Source organism: Antechinus flavipes, chromosome 3 (assembly GCF_016432865.1).
Source record: "Antechinus flavipes isolate AdamAnt ecotype Samford, QLD, Australia chromosome 3, AdamAnt_v2, whole genome shotgun sequence".
NCBI lineage: Eukaryota > Metazoa > Chordata > Mammalia > Dasyuromorphia > Dasyuridae > Antechinus > Antechinus flavipes.
In genome coordinates this window covers 344,215,861-344,227,337 of record NC_067400.1, presented here as the reverse complement: position 1 = coordinate 344,227,337, position 11,477 = coordinate 344,215,861, and the positions used below count along the sequence as shown (strand labels likewise).

The 11,477-nt window shown below is 33.8% G+C and overlaps 1 protein-coding gene across 1 annotated transcript in view; it reads left to right on the top strand.

The window, feature by feature from the left end:
- The first annotated feature begins 5,446 nt into the window (after positions 1 to 5,446).
- The window catches only part of CNTNAP5 (contactin associated protein family member 5), a 913,682-nt gene continuing 907,651 nt past the window's right edge, over positions 5,447 to 11,477 (top strand). The window contains exon 1 of the mRNA XM_051985717.1: positions 5,447 to 5,615. Within this exon, the coding sequence (XP_051841677.1) occupies positions 5,534 to 5,615 (82 nt within the window). The 5' untranslated portion in view covers positions 5,447 to 5,533. The remainder of the gene's footprint in view (positions 5,616 to 11,477) is intronic.

Here is an 11,477-nt window from a genome sequence, read left to right as displayed (position 1 = left end):
TGAAGGTAAACTTGAAAGTACATAGATCCTTAATCATAGGTCATTAATATGAATCTGCTATTTGACTTAGTAAGTTCTTAAAAACTAGACTATATGAGCGAATGTATACAAATACTTTAAAGGGAAGGAAATATGGAGAGAGAGAGAGAGAGAGAGAGAGAGAGAGAGAGAGAGAGAGAGTGAACTACCCAAATCATTACCAAAAAACAAAACAAAACAAAACAAAACCAAACAAATCCAAAACTATAATTTTGCTACCAAGATAACTATGGGTGGTAATCCTTTTATTTGATTGTATTTAACAGATATAGTTAAATTTTCCATTCAGACAAAAAATGCATCCTGAGAATGATGAAGTGAATGAGTTTTCTCTTTCTCGGAGATGTTTATTTCAAAAAAAAGAGGGAAATTGAACTCTAAATATTTTGATTTAGGGTATACAAATTTGACTCTATTTCTCTGTTCTTTTTTCAAAATTGATTGTGAATTTTGTGACAATAATATATATAGTTAGTTTTCTTTCTTTCATATCAGTTTATTTTAAATCAGTGATATTTGATACCATGTTTTATTTCTCTATTTGATTACTTCCCCTTCTGTTCCAGCTGTACTGATTTTTTGTGTGCAAAAGTTTTTTTTTCTTCCAATTTCACATAATCAACATTATAAGATTTTGTGATTACCTCTATCCTTATTGCTTATTTATTATACTCAAATTCTGGGCTAGATTCCTTACTTGATGACATTATTCAGCAGAACAGTCATTTAAAACCATATAAAATGTATTAAAATGGAATAATTCTAGTTTGAGTGTTTTCAAACAAACTTAAGTTTCCATTTTTACTAATTAAGGCATCTGTAAATTTTCTAAATCTCATTCTGTCCCCACAAGAGGGAGGTAGACTTAATTTCATATGGAAGACAGATTTGTGATTAATCAATAATTGTTTATTAGAAGAACTCTTTCTGCGCTTTAGTCTAGTCTTCCTCTATGCCAATGATTCTTAATTGTTCCCACAGTGGCAAAACCCTTTAGTTGAGACAACTCTTTTGAAGATGTCCTGTAATAAAATGTTTTTATTAAACATATACCAACAAAAATGTAAAAATATAAAATTCTTTCTTAAAAAACTGTTTCAGGATTTTTCAGAACAGTTTAGAAACATTGTTCAATGGAATTAAAATATAAATGGATAGACTTACAAGATAAAAAGTTACAAAATATTAATCTTACTAAGGCAGCTATGTATATTCATACATATATATGCATATATGTATGCAGCTAGATATATGTGCACTTACATATATGAGCAGCTAGGTAGTACAGTGGATAGAGTGCTGAATCTGGAATCAGGAAGACTTATGTTCATGAGTTCAAATCAAGTCTCAGCCCCTTAATAAACATGTTACTCCAGAGAAGTTACTTAATCCTGTTTCTCATCTCTTGAATTAGAGAAGAAAATGGCAAACCCCTCTACTGTCTCTGGCAAGGAAACCCCAAAATGGAATTACAAAGCATCAGACACAAGTGGAAATGACTGAATAAAAACTACAACATTGATCTTACTATTTAACCTTACAGTCGAAAATGAACTTTCACTTTTTAATGCTATGAAACAATAAACTGATCTCTCTCTCTACAGTGATGGTATCATACATACATTTTATAGACATTTTACATTTAGTTTTATCTTATCATATGTTCTCTAATTGTTTAGTCTATGTTATTTATGCTTCTAATCAAAATTGTTTATCATATTGAAACTAGCAAATACTGGGCACATATAGCAGGATTTCAACAGTCATTATTTGTGTTTATATCGTGGTCATAAATTATAGGATTTAGGAGATGATTTTTAGTTCTGATGCTTACTATGATAAAAGACAAATCCAATTTTCAGGTTAGAAATAATGTGAAACAAGTTATTCTTAACAACTGGAGGCAAAATGCAGATGAATCCCAATAATATACTATCTAAAGAAGCTATCATTTTCTTTTCCTTAAACAATTAACTGTGTAACTAAAAGGGATCAAGGTAAAAGTATATTGTCTAGTCACCAGTCACCAAATTAAAGCATAAGATCTTCATTTGAAATAAGCTATAGAAGACAGTTCTTTTAAAAGAGTAGTTCATTAATGTCATATTAGAGGCCCATATCATCTCTTGTGACATTAAATATTTTAGGTACCCATAAGTAATAATGCATAAATGTTCCTCTTTCTTATAAATTGTTCACAGTAGAACACAGGCTCCTGGAGGGCATAAAATCAATTTGAAACATTGTATTCTCAAAGTCAAGCAAATGCTTCTCATATAGGAGGCATTTAATTCTAGATATAGTTGATACAAGGAGTCAACAAAATAGCATCTTAAGGGAGCATATAATAAGGCAAAAAAGTCAGTGGTTAATTGTATGTTAAACATCTTTTGAGTTTAGTCATGATATTTGTGTATGTGTGTGTGTGTGTTCTTGTCTAAACAAAGCATAACATGCATCTATGTCATTTTTTTAAAATTTAAAATGGGGAAAATAACTGGTTTCTGTTTGCTTCCAAAAGGTGTTGCCAAGATGAATGAGAAGAATTATTTACTGGTTATCCTAGGGCTACAAATGGAGTTCTTAAATTAAAAAATAACAAGAAAACAAAAAGAAAGCAAGGCTTCCATTATAATATTCCAAAAGTGGATTTATCAGGTCAGGTTAAGAGTATGAAATACTTTCCTTAGGTAAATATAAGCCTAATTGAAAGTTTAGTTTAAGTTTAAGTTTAAGACTGATTTAAAATCTACTCATAAAATTACCTGCAAAATGCCCCTAAAAGATGGCATTGTTTCTACTATTGTCTATGAGAACAGTTGCTTACTCCTCCACTCCAGTGATAGCCTAAATATTCTTATGGAAATATTAATAAATTTTAAATAAATATATGCTATTGCTATGAGAATAAGTGGGTTTGAAAAGGGAAAATATAACTATAAAAGGACATTAATATGAAGGCCCATTTCTTTGCTGTACATTAGTTTATATATGCACATTTATATATGGTTTTCAAATATTTACTAATTACTTGAAGATCATTTATGGTTCTGGGACTAAAAATATAATTCCCTGATTGCCCCTTCAAATTTAAGAGGGCTCTTCACTGCTACTGTTAGAATCATTTAAAACTATTCTGCTTGAAAATTAAGCTTATGTTTATCATTAATTTTTTTTTATTCCAATTGTCACATTGTAACCTAATTTCATTTGAGAAATGCAGTGAGAGAGAATAGAGAAAGCATTGGAAGTTAACTTCCCATTATCAACAATTTCCTCATCAACAAAAGGCAGATTTGGGGCCAGATGATTTCTGACATTTTATAGTTTATTCTAGTGAAGTTTTGTAACACTTATTTTAAAGTATCAGATGGTTTTAAAGTATCAGATGGTTTAATGTATATGTGTTTCCACAAAAGTCCAGTGGCCTAAGTCATGTATTTGATTTTGAAAATCAATTCCTTGGTAAGGGACTGACATTCATTCATAACTAACATGGACCTATGGAATTTATCTCCCCTTGACTTAAATTGAATCACTAATGACTTTCTATACTTCACTGTAGCACTGTCAGTTTGTGGGAATAACATAGAAATATTAAAGCTTAAGTCTCAAGAATTCTTCAATTGATGATCTTGCTTGAAGAATACATCACAGTTTACTAATAATTACATGGCTGACATTTATGCAAAATACAATGAGTATATGTATCCTACAGAGTCTACAATGATAAATTTGACATCTGAATATTGTTTCCTGAGGAAAAATACAAAAAAAAAATTACCCCTAATTCTGATTCTAAGCCAGAATAGAAAAGTAAGTATAGTGCTTTATGTTGTTAGGGGTTGGCACATTTCCTTAAAATCAAAATAAGTTCAATTATGATAAAGCCTCAGACATTCTGTGTTTAGCTTAGAAGCTGAAGGCTGGACCACATTTTTTTATTTGGAGCATTTGACATAAATGAAAGGATTTTTCCCCTGTTTTTGCCTTTGTGGTAAAGCCCTCAGATCTAAGCTTGTCAAACTGTTATCAATCTGCTCTCTCTTCAACAGACACTGATTTACCCCTGGGAAACAACTAGAGGCAGTAGCCTCTGAACTAGACTGTTAAAGCATCACACCTTATCAAAAGAATTAGGAGTGCTCAAAACCAGGTAAAATACTGGACAATAAGAAAAGAGAAATAATGAAGGAAAAAATATTATAAAATACAGGGGAAAGGTATAAGGATGGGGGGTTGGATGGGGGAAGTGGGAAATAGAGGAGTGAGAAAGGACGGAGGTTAAAAATCAAAGGAGATTAAAACAACAACAACAACAATAACAACAAATTTTCAACCTGCCAATATCACTTTCCTTTTCCATAGGAGAAAAATTAATGAGATTGACAAAATTGAAATTTTTCATACCCACTCCCATTCCTAATATCTTAAACAAAACCTCTCTCTATGGAAGTCTTTCCTTAACTGCTCCATCTCTTTCCTCCTCTTTCTCCACTCTTAAAAATCCCTCATTCTGTGCCAAGCTTTGTTTTAAAATATGCATTACTTCTGAGACAGAGAGAGAGAGAGAGAGAGAGAGAGAGAGAGAGAGAGAGAGAGAGAGAGAGAGAGAGAGAGAGAGAGAGAGAGAGAGAGAGAGAGAGAATCCCTGTTCTCCCCCGGCTTTCCAGGTAGCTTATATGCAGGGCTTCAACTTCTCTGCTGCGGTGGCGGCGGCGGCGGCGGCGGATGCTACTGCTACTGGTACTGCTGTTGCTGCTTCTAGATGAGCTGCTTCCATCGCCACGGATGCCGCCAGTGTCTCAGTAATTGCCGCTGCCTCAATCACTGCCGTTGCTATTGCCTCTTGATGCTGCCGCTGCTGCTACCGTTACCGCTGCCACCGCCACTGCCACTGCCACTGCCACCGTCTCTGCCACCGCCTCTGCCTACACTACTGCCGTTTACCAGGAAAGGCCTGCCTTGTGGGGCAAAGACCCGCCCAGTCAACCTTCTTATAGGCGATCTAGGGGCGGGTCTCCAAGACTCGGAGGCGGTGCAGCGCCACCCTACTTGCCTATAAGGAGCTGTACACCGCCCGAGTGCTGATTCCAGCCCTCCTAGCTAGGAGGTGGATATCACTGCCTGCACATCTCGCCAGCGCTTGTTGCTGCAGTTCGGTTGGGGTTTGCACCTTTAAGGAGTGGGGGAAGAGGAAGAAGAGGAAGAAGGGCGAACAGCAGTTGCAGCAGAAGCAGCAGAAGCCGGAGGAGGAGGGCGAAGAGGAGGAGGAGGAACAGGAGGAGGAGGGGGAGAGGCAAGACCCCCAGTGACCATTTTGGTCTTGTGTGGCTGGGCTCGGGATGGAGTGAACAAGCTAGTGACTGGAAGAGGGGGGGGTGGGTCGGGGTGGGTGGGGGGAACACTGTGCAGAGAGGCTAGAGAGAAAAAAGGAGTCTCTACTGGTCCTTGCGAAATTCGGGATTAAATTGGGAGAGACCGCTTGAGGGAAATGGATTCTGTACCCTCACTGGCCAGCGTTTTGACTTTACTATTCTCCGTCTTGTGGCACATAGGATCTACAGCTACAAACTGTAAGTAGCCAGAGTCGGGAGATGGAGCTGGGAGATGGGGAAAAAACTGGCGTTAGGACGGACAGTTAGTCACCTTCTGTATATATCTTATTTTTGCTCCTCTTAACTACGGTTTGGAGGGAAGCTCCCAATAGGTGTGGATCTCTTACTCGATTCCTTCTAAAAGTTAGCTATGTTTAGATTCATCAGCTTTGCCAGGTCCTTCGTCTTTAAATCCTAAAATTCAAAGTTTTAAGAAAACTGAAGGTCTTTGCTCTTAACCTGCAGCTAAGACTACCCTCCTAGTTTTGTTTTTTTTGTTTTTTGTTTTTTGTTTTTTGTTTTTTTCCCTCGCTGGGAACCTTTCTTCTGACCCGGCTTCTCCAGAGAACAGCGCTTGGCTCTCAGACTATAGGACACTTGGGGTTGCTAACATTAGAGAGATTCTCTGAGCCACCTCTCGCAGTGACAGTGGCTGATTTCTGAATGCAGCTCAGATTTGCAGTATGCTCAGAACACTACAATATATGGCTTTTGAAAAAAAAAATTCATCACCCCCACCACAGGCAGACTCCTTTTGGGATCTCTAACATACACGGTACTACTCTTTAACAATGATTTGATTATATGCCTCGTAGGAGAGACATAGGATACGTGAGCTGCACAATCAATGGCTAGCCCCATTTTGGAGGTAGAAATTTGACCCCCACCCCCAATATTTGTGACAACATATTCATGATCAGTGAGCAAATGTACATGCCAGAAAAAAAAAAAAAAAGGCTAACCTCATCAATACAGAATGTTTGGTGTAATGGCAATGAGGGTTGGACACCCAGAAATCCGAACACTTGCACTGTGCTTGTTGTACATTTAAAGAACCCAGTTCGCCAAACTTGAATGAATTATCAGTCTCTTCAAAATCTGGAGACCAATTACTTAGCTCCCTCATCAGGCAGGGGAAAAATGGAGTTCAAGTACTCTGGAATCCCTGAGTATTTATAGAACACAATTAAGCATCTCTGAGGTTTCAGGAGATGATGCTACAGTATTTTCCAAAGTTTTCACACCTTCTCCAATGTTTGGGCAGGGGTTCTTATAATGGCAAGGTTGTAATGAGGCTTGTTGAAACGGGTAGAAGGATATTACTATCAAAGTAACTCCTTCCTCTCTTACTGCCCTTGGTGCAGTAGGGCACCAATTATAGATGTATCTGACAAGACACACATTTAGAAAGAACAGAACCAGACATATTTTAAATAACTGAGGTGACCACAGACAGCACCAATACTTTCATCACTAGTCAAAAGTTCAGAACATTAGAAATCCACAAAGCTTATTCACAAGCCCTTATAAAAATTTTATTGAAATTTGCAAGCTAAGAAGAAATTGATAGAGGTCAGTCTCTCTAATATGAAGACTCCAGATGCCCCATAAAAATTAAGTCAGAAAATAGGTAGGGAAAGGATAGCATCTGCTGAAGATTTGCCTAGGTTTATTATTATTATTGTTAATTATTATTATTATTAATGAAATTGATCCCATGGTACCTTAGAAAAAGAAGCTCTTCTGGATGAAATTGGTGTGAGGAAGTTAAGTATGAGGTAGTTTTGCTATCTCTTAAAACACTAGAGGTCAGTATTGTCTTAATGATCCAAAAGTGTGGTGTCAAAAGTAACTGAATTTTCTATATTTCATGTCCCCATCCCCTCCCCCCATGAAGAAACTGACTACTTTGAATGCAGGATCAAAGTAAAAATGAGGGAAGAGAATGTTTTCCAAAAGTTATTGCAATGATAACAGATGTTTCATAGAAGAGAGTTTTTAATAGAAATTAAATTGAAGAATGTATTTTCTTTAAATTATTTGAATTATAAACCACATGTTTTAATAATGTGCATAAATGTTAACTGGCATGGATTTAAAACCAAGGCTTTTCATAACTAATGCTAATTTCATAAAGTCAATTTCAAACATTTAAAAAGAAACTTTGCAGTAAATGAGTTTTACTATTTCATCAGTGACAGTTTAATTTCTGTTTCCAATCAACATTTCTATTTAAAACACACATACAGATTCCTAAACATTTTTGAGTGAGAATTATGGTATAATGATCAATCTTCTTATTATAGTGTAAAATATTCATTTATTCAGTGAGAAATAAGTTACTAGCAATAAATTAGTCCTGAACATATTTGTCCTAGTTCTCAGTAGTTGTAATGTATAGCCTAAAAGAATGATGATCAATTGACCTTAATTCCTCTATAATCTGGGATCCACACAACATCTTTTTGAAATCTATAGAGCAGTAGCTTAATGTGTATTTATTTCATTTACCACTAATATAGTTGAAGGTAACATAGAATGGTACAATTCCAGAATTGAAAAGAAACTTAGGCCAGAAATCGACCTGAAACATAAATCTTATCTGCATTGTCACCACAAAGTGGTCCCACATATAAGTTCTGCTTGAATACTTCTCATTGTGCTGAATTCAGTATCTAACAAGGTAGTGCATTATAAAGATCTTCTTTTAAAAAGAGGGGAACTCCCAAATTGGATTTTTCACCTACAATGAAATCAGTATAGAAAACCTATTAAATATTTTGGAAGAAAATTTTTTCCTCACATATTTGCTTGCACATGCACAAGTTATATTTCAAATCTCTTGAGATAACGCCTTTATTACAAATTGTTTTGTCTAGAGTCATCATAACTGATAAAAAGAATCTTCATTTGCATAAATCCTATCTTTGTGTTTATATGCCTATACCTACAAACCCTCTATTTAAAACTCAAGATAAAATTCAGTTATGTGTTCCTTAAAAAAAAAATCTGACCATTCTTTCCCATTCATGGATTTTAATAAGTTTGTAACTAAGAAAAATTCAAATAGTTCACGTTGAACTAGAAACCTATATCAAAGATACATTGGGAAACATTTTCAAAGATCATAATAACAACTCTTAAAATAATTTCAATTTTCATGATATTAAAATAGTTATAATAGTTTCAGTTATTCCTAAGGATAATTTCCCAAATGTAGAGATAATTGCCCAATATAAATGGAAAATAATTTTACTAATAATTCTAAATCTGTGACACCATGGAGAAAATTTGTGATTATTTGGCTAAAGCCAAAGAAAAGCCAAAGTTTAAAAAGCTAGAGTTGTGAACTTATGCCACAATTGATCTCTAAGAATATGATCTGATTATACAAAAGCTTTGTGCTTCATCCATTCAGATACAAAATAGAATTTCATTGATTCTCTAAAAAGAACAGTAGGTAATGACCTTTAATTATGAAAGGAAATTTTAAATGTTACTTTCTATAGAAATACCATCCATTGTTATAATTACATCTAATTTAGCAAATGCAAAGAAAATGAATGGTAACAAAAAGAATGGCATAATTGGATTGGTTCTAGTCATAAATGTCAATAATTTAAGTCATTTATCTGATTGTCACCACAAAGTGGTCCCACATATAAGTTCTGCTTGAATACTTCTCATTGTGCTGAATTCAGTATCTAACAAGGTAGTGCATTATAAAGATCTTCTTTTAAAAAGAGGGGAACTCCCAAATTGGATTTTTCACCTACAATGAAATCAGTATAGAAAACCTATTAAATATTTTGGAAGAAAATTTTTTCCTCACATATTTGCTTGCACATGCACAAGTTATATTTCAAATCTCTTGAGATAACGCCTTTATTACAAATTGTTTTGTCTAGAGTCATCATAACTGATAAAAAGAATCTTCATTTGCATAAATCCTATCTTTGTGTTTATATGCCTATACCTACAAACCCTCTATTTAAAACTCAAGATAAAATTCAGTTATGTGTTCCTTAAAAAAAAAATCTGACCATTCTTTCCCATTCATGGATTTTAATAAGTTTGTAACTAAGAAAAATTCAAATAGTTCACATTGAACTAGAAACCTATATCAAAGATACATTGGGAAACATTTTCAAAGATCATAATAAAAACTCTTAAAATAATTTCAATTTTCATGATATTAAAATAGTTATAATAGTTTCAGTTATTCCTAAGGATAATTTCCCAAATGTAGAGATAATTGCCCAATATAAATGGAAAATAATTTTACTAATAATTCTAAATCTGTGACTTAGAAAATCTAAATTTGTGAAAATTTGTGATTATTTGGCTAAAGCCAAAGAAAAGCCAAAGTTTAAAAAGCTAGAGTTGTGAACTTATGCCACAATTGATCTCTAAGAATATGATCTGATTATACAAAAGTTTTGTGCTTCATCCATTCAGATACAAAATAGAATTTCATTGATTCTCTAAAAAGAACAGTAGGTAATGACCTTTAATTATGAAAGGAAATTTTAAATGTTACTTTCTATAGAAATACCATCCATTGTTATAATTACATCTAATTTAGCAAATGCAAAGAAAATGAATGGTAACAAAAAGAATGGCATAATTGGATTGGTTCTAGTCATAAATGTCAATAATTTAAGTCATTTATCTGATTATTATCTTAAATTTATCTTAGTCTTCTGAAAATTTAAGACTATTTACATATATTGAAGTATATCTAATGATAGAAAGTGGGTGCTACAAAGACACCTACCCTTGTCTTTTGGAAGAAGAAAAGATTCCACTTCAGATATTTTGGAGAAACCAATGTGAAAAACAGTTTTGAACCTTAAAGTATAGAAATCCACAAGATCACTACTGGAAAATAAAAACAAAATCCTTAAGGAATAATAAAAAGATCATTTTAGCTTCCATTTTCTTTATACATCTTCACAAGATATTTAAAGATCACCATAAATGAAAGAAGTCATTGAGTGAATGTCTAAATGAATTTGAAATAGGTTTTCCCATGGTGAGATAGGCTTAAATGGCTATACAAATATAAACTTCCACTTACATTCATCAAAATGCAAACAATTATTGCACAGTTAAGAATTACGAGAACATTAATCTCCATAGATATAATTTAAAAGATTTAGTATTCCCATCCGTTTGAAGAATAATCACTAATCTTCTTTTGTCCATAATTCTATGACCAATATTGATTATACACATGCACACACACACCCCAATATATCTTCATGTACACAGACATATAAACATATACTTACATATATACATTACTGTATTTGTGTGCATATATACATATATGCACATATTTGTACATACACACATTCTTTCACTGTACTTTTCATTTGGCTATACCCAATATCCAAACTCATTTTGTAAAAACATCAGAGTCTAACTAAATTGTGATGTCATGATATAGGTTTTGATCCATATAGTTCTTGTCTAAAAAGGCATATTTGCTGGAAGGGCTTCATTATTACACATGCATAAAATTGTCCCACCAACTGCTCTTCACTGAGAATCCAGTGTTGATATTTAAAATGAAGGATGGCATCGCATCATGTATGGAGGAAAAAAACAACCCAAACAGACAAAATAAATGCATTCTGAGTCAAGAAGATTGAGTTTAAATTCTCTTTGTGGAATTAGCTTTGTGTGGGACTTTGGGCAGGTCACTTTCTCCTTCCTAAATATCAGTTTATTTTTTTCTAACATAAAATGAGAGTGGTGACCTTGTTATATAAGATTTCTTCCAGCTTACAGGCTCATTTAAATTTAGATTCTATCCTTTGGATATCAGTCCTAATGGTTTTCATTTGACAACTGATTCTAAGGAAAAAACCTACACATTTCCAATTGTTTTTATAAGTCCCTGTGGTTCTGCTAGAGGTAGAAAGGTTTATTTAACAACAGCTACTATTTGTAATGGCCCTAAGAGTACTGAGTCATCAGTTATTGATAACTATGTTTATGTAGTACAAAGAACAATAAACTTAGAATCAGGAATCTGGGATACACCAATTATCA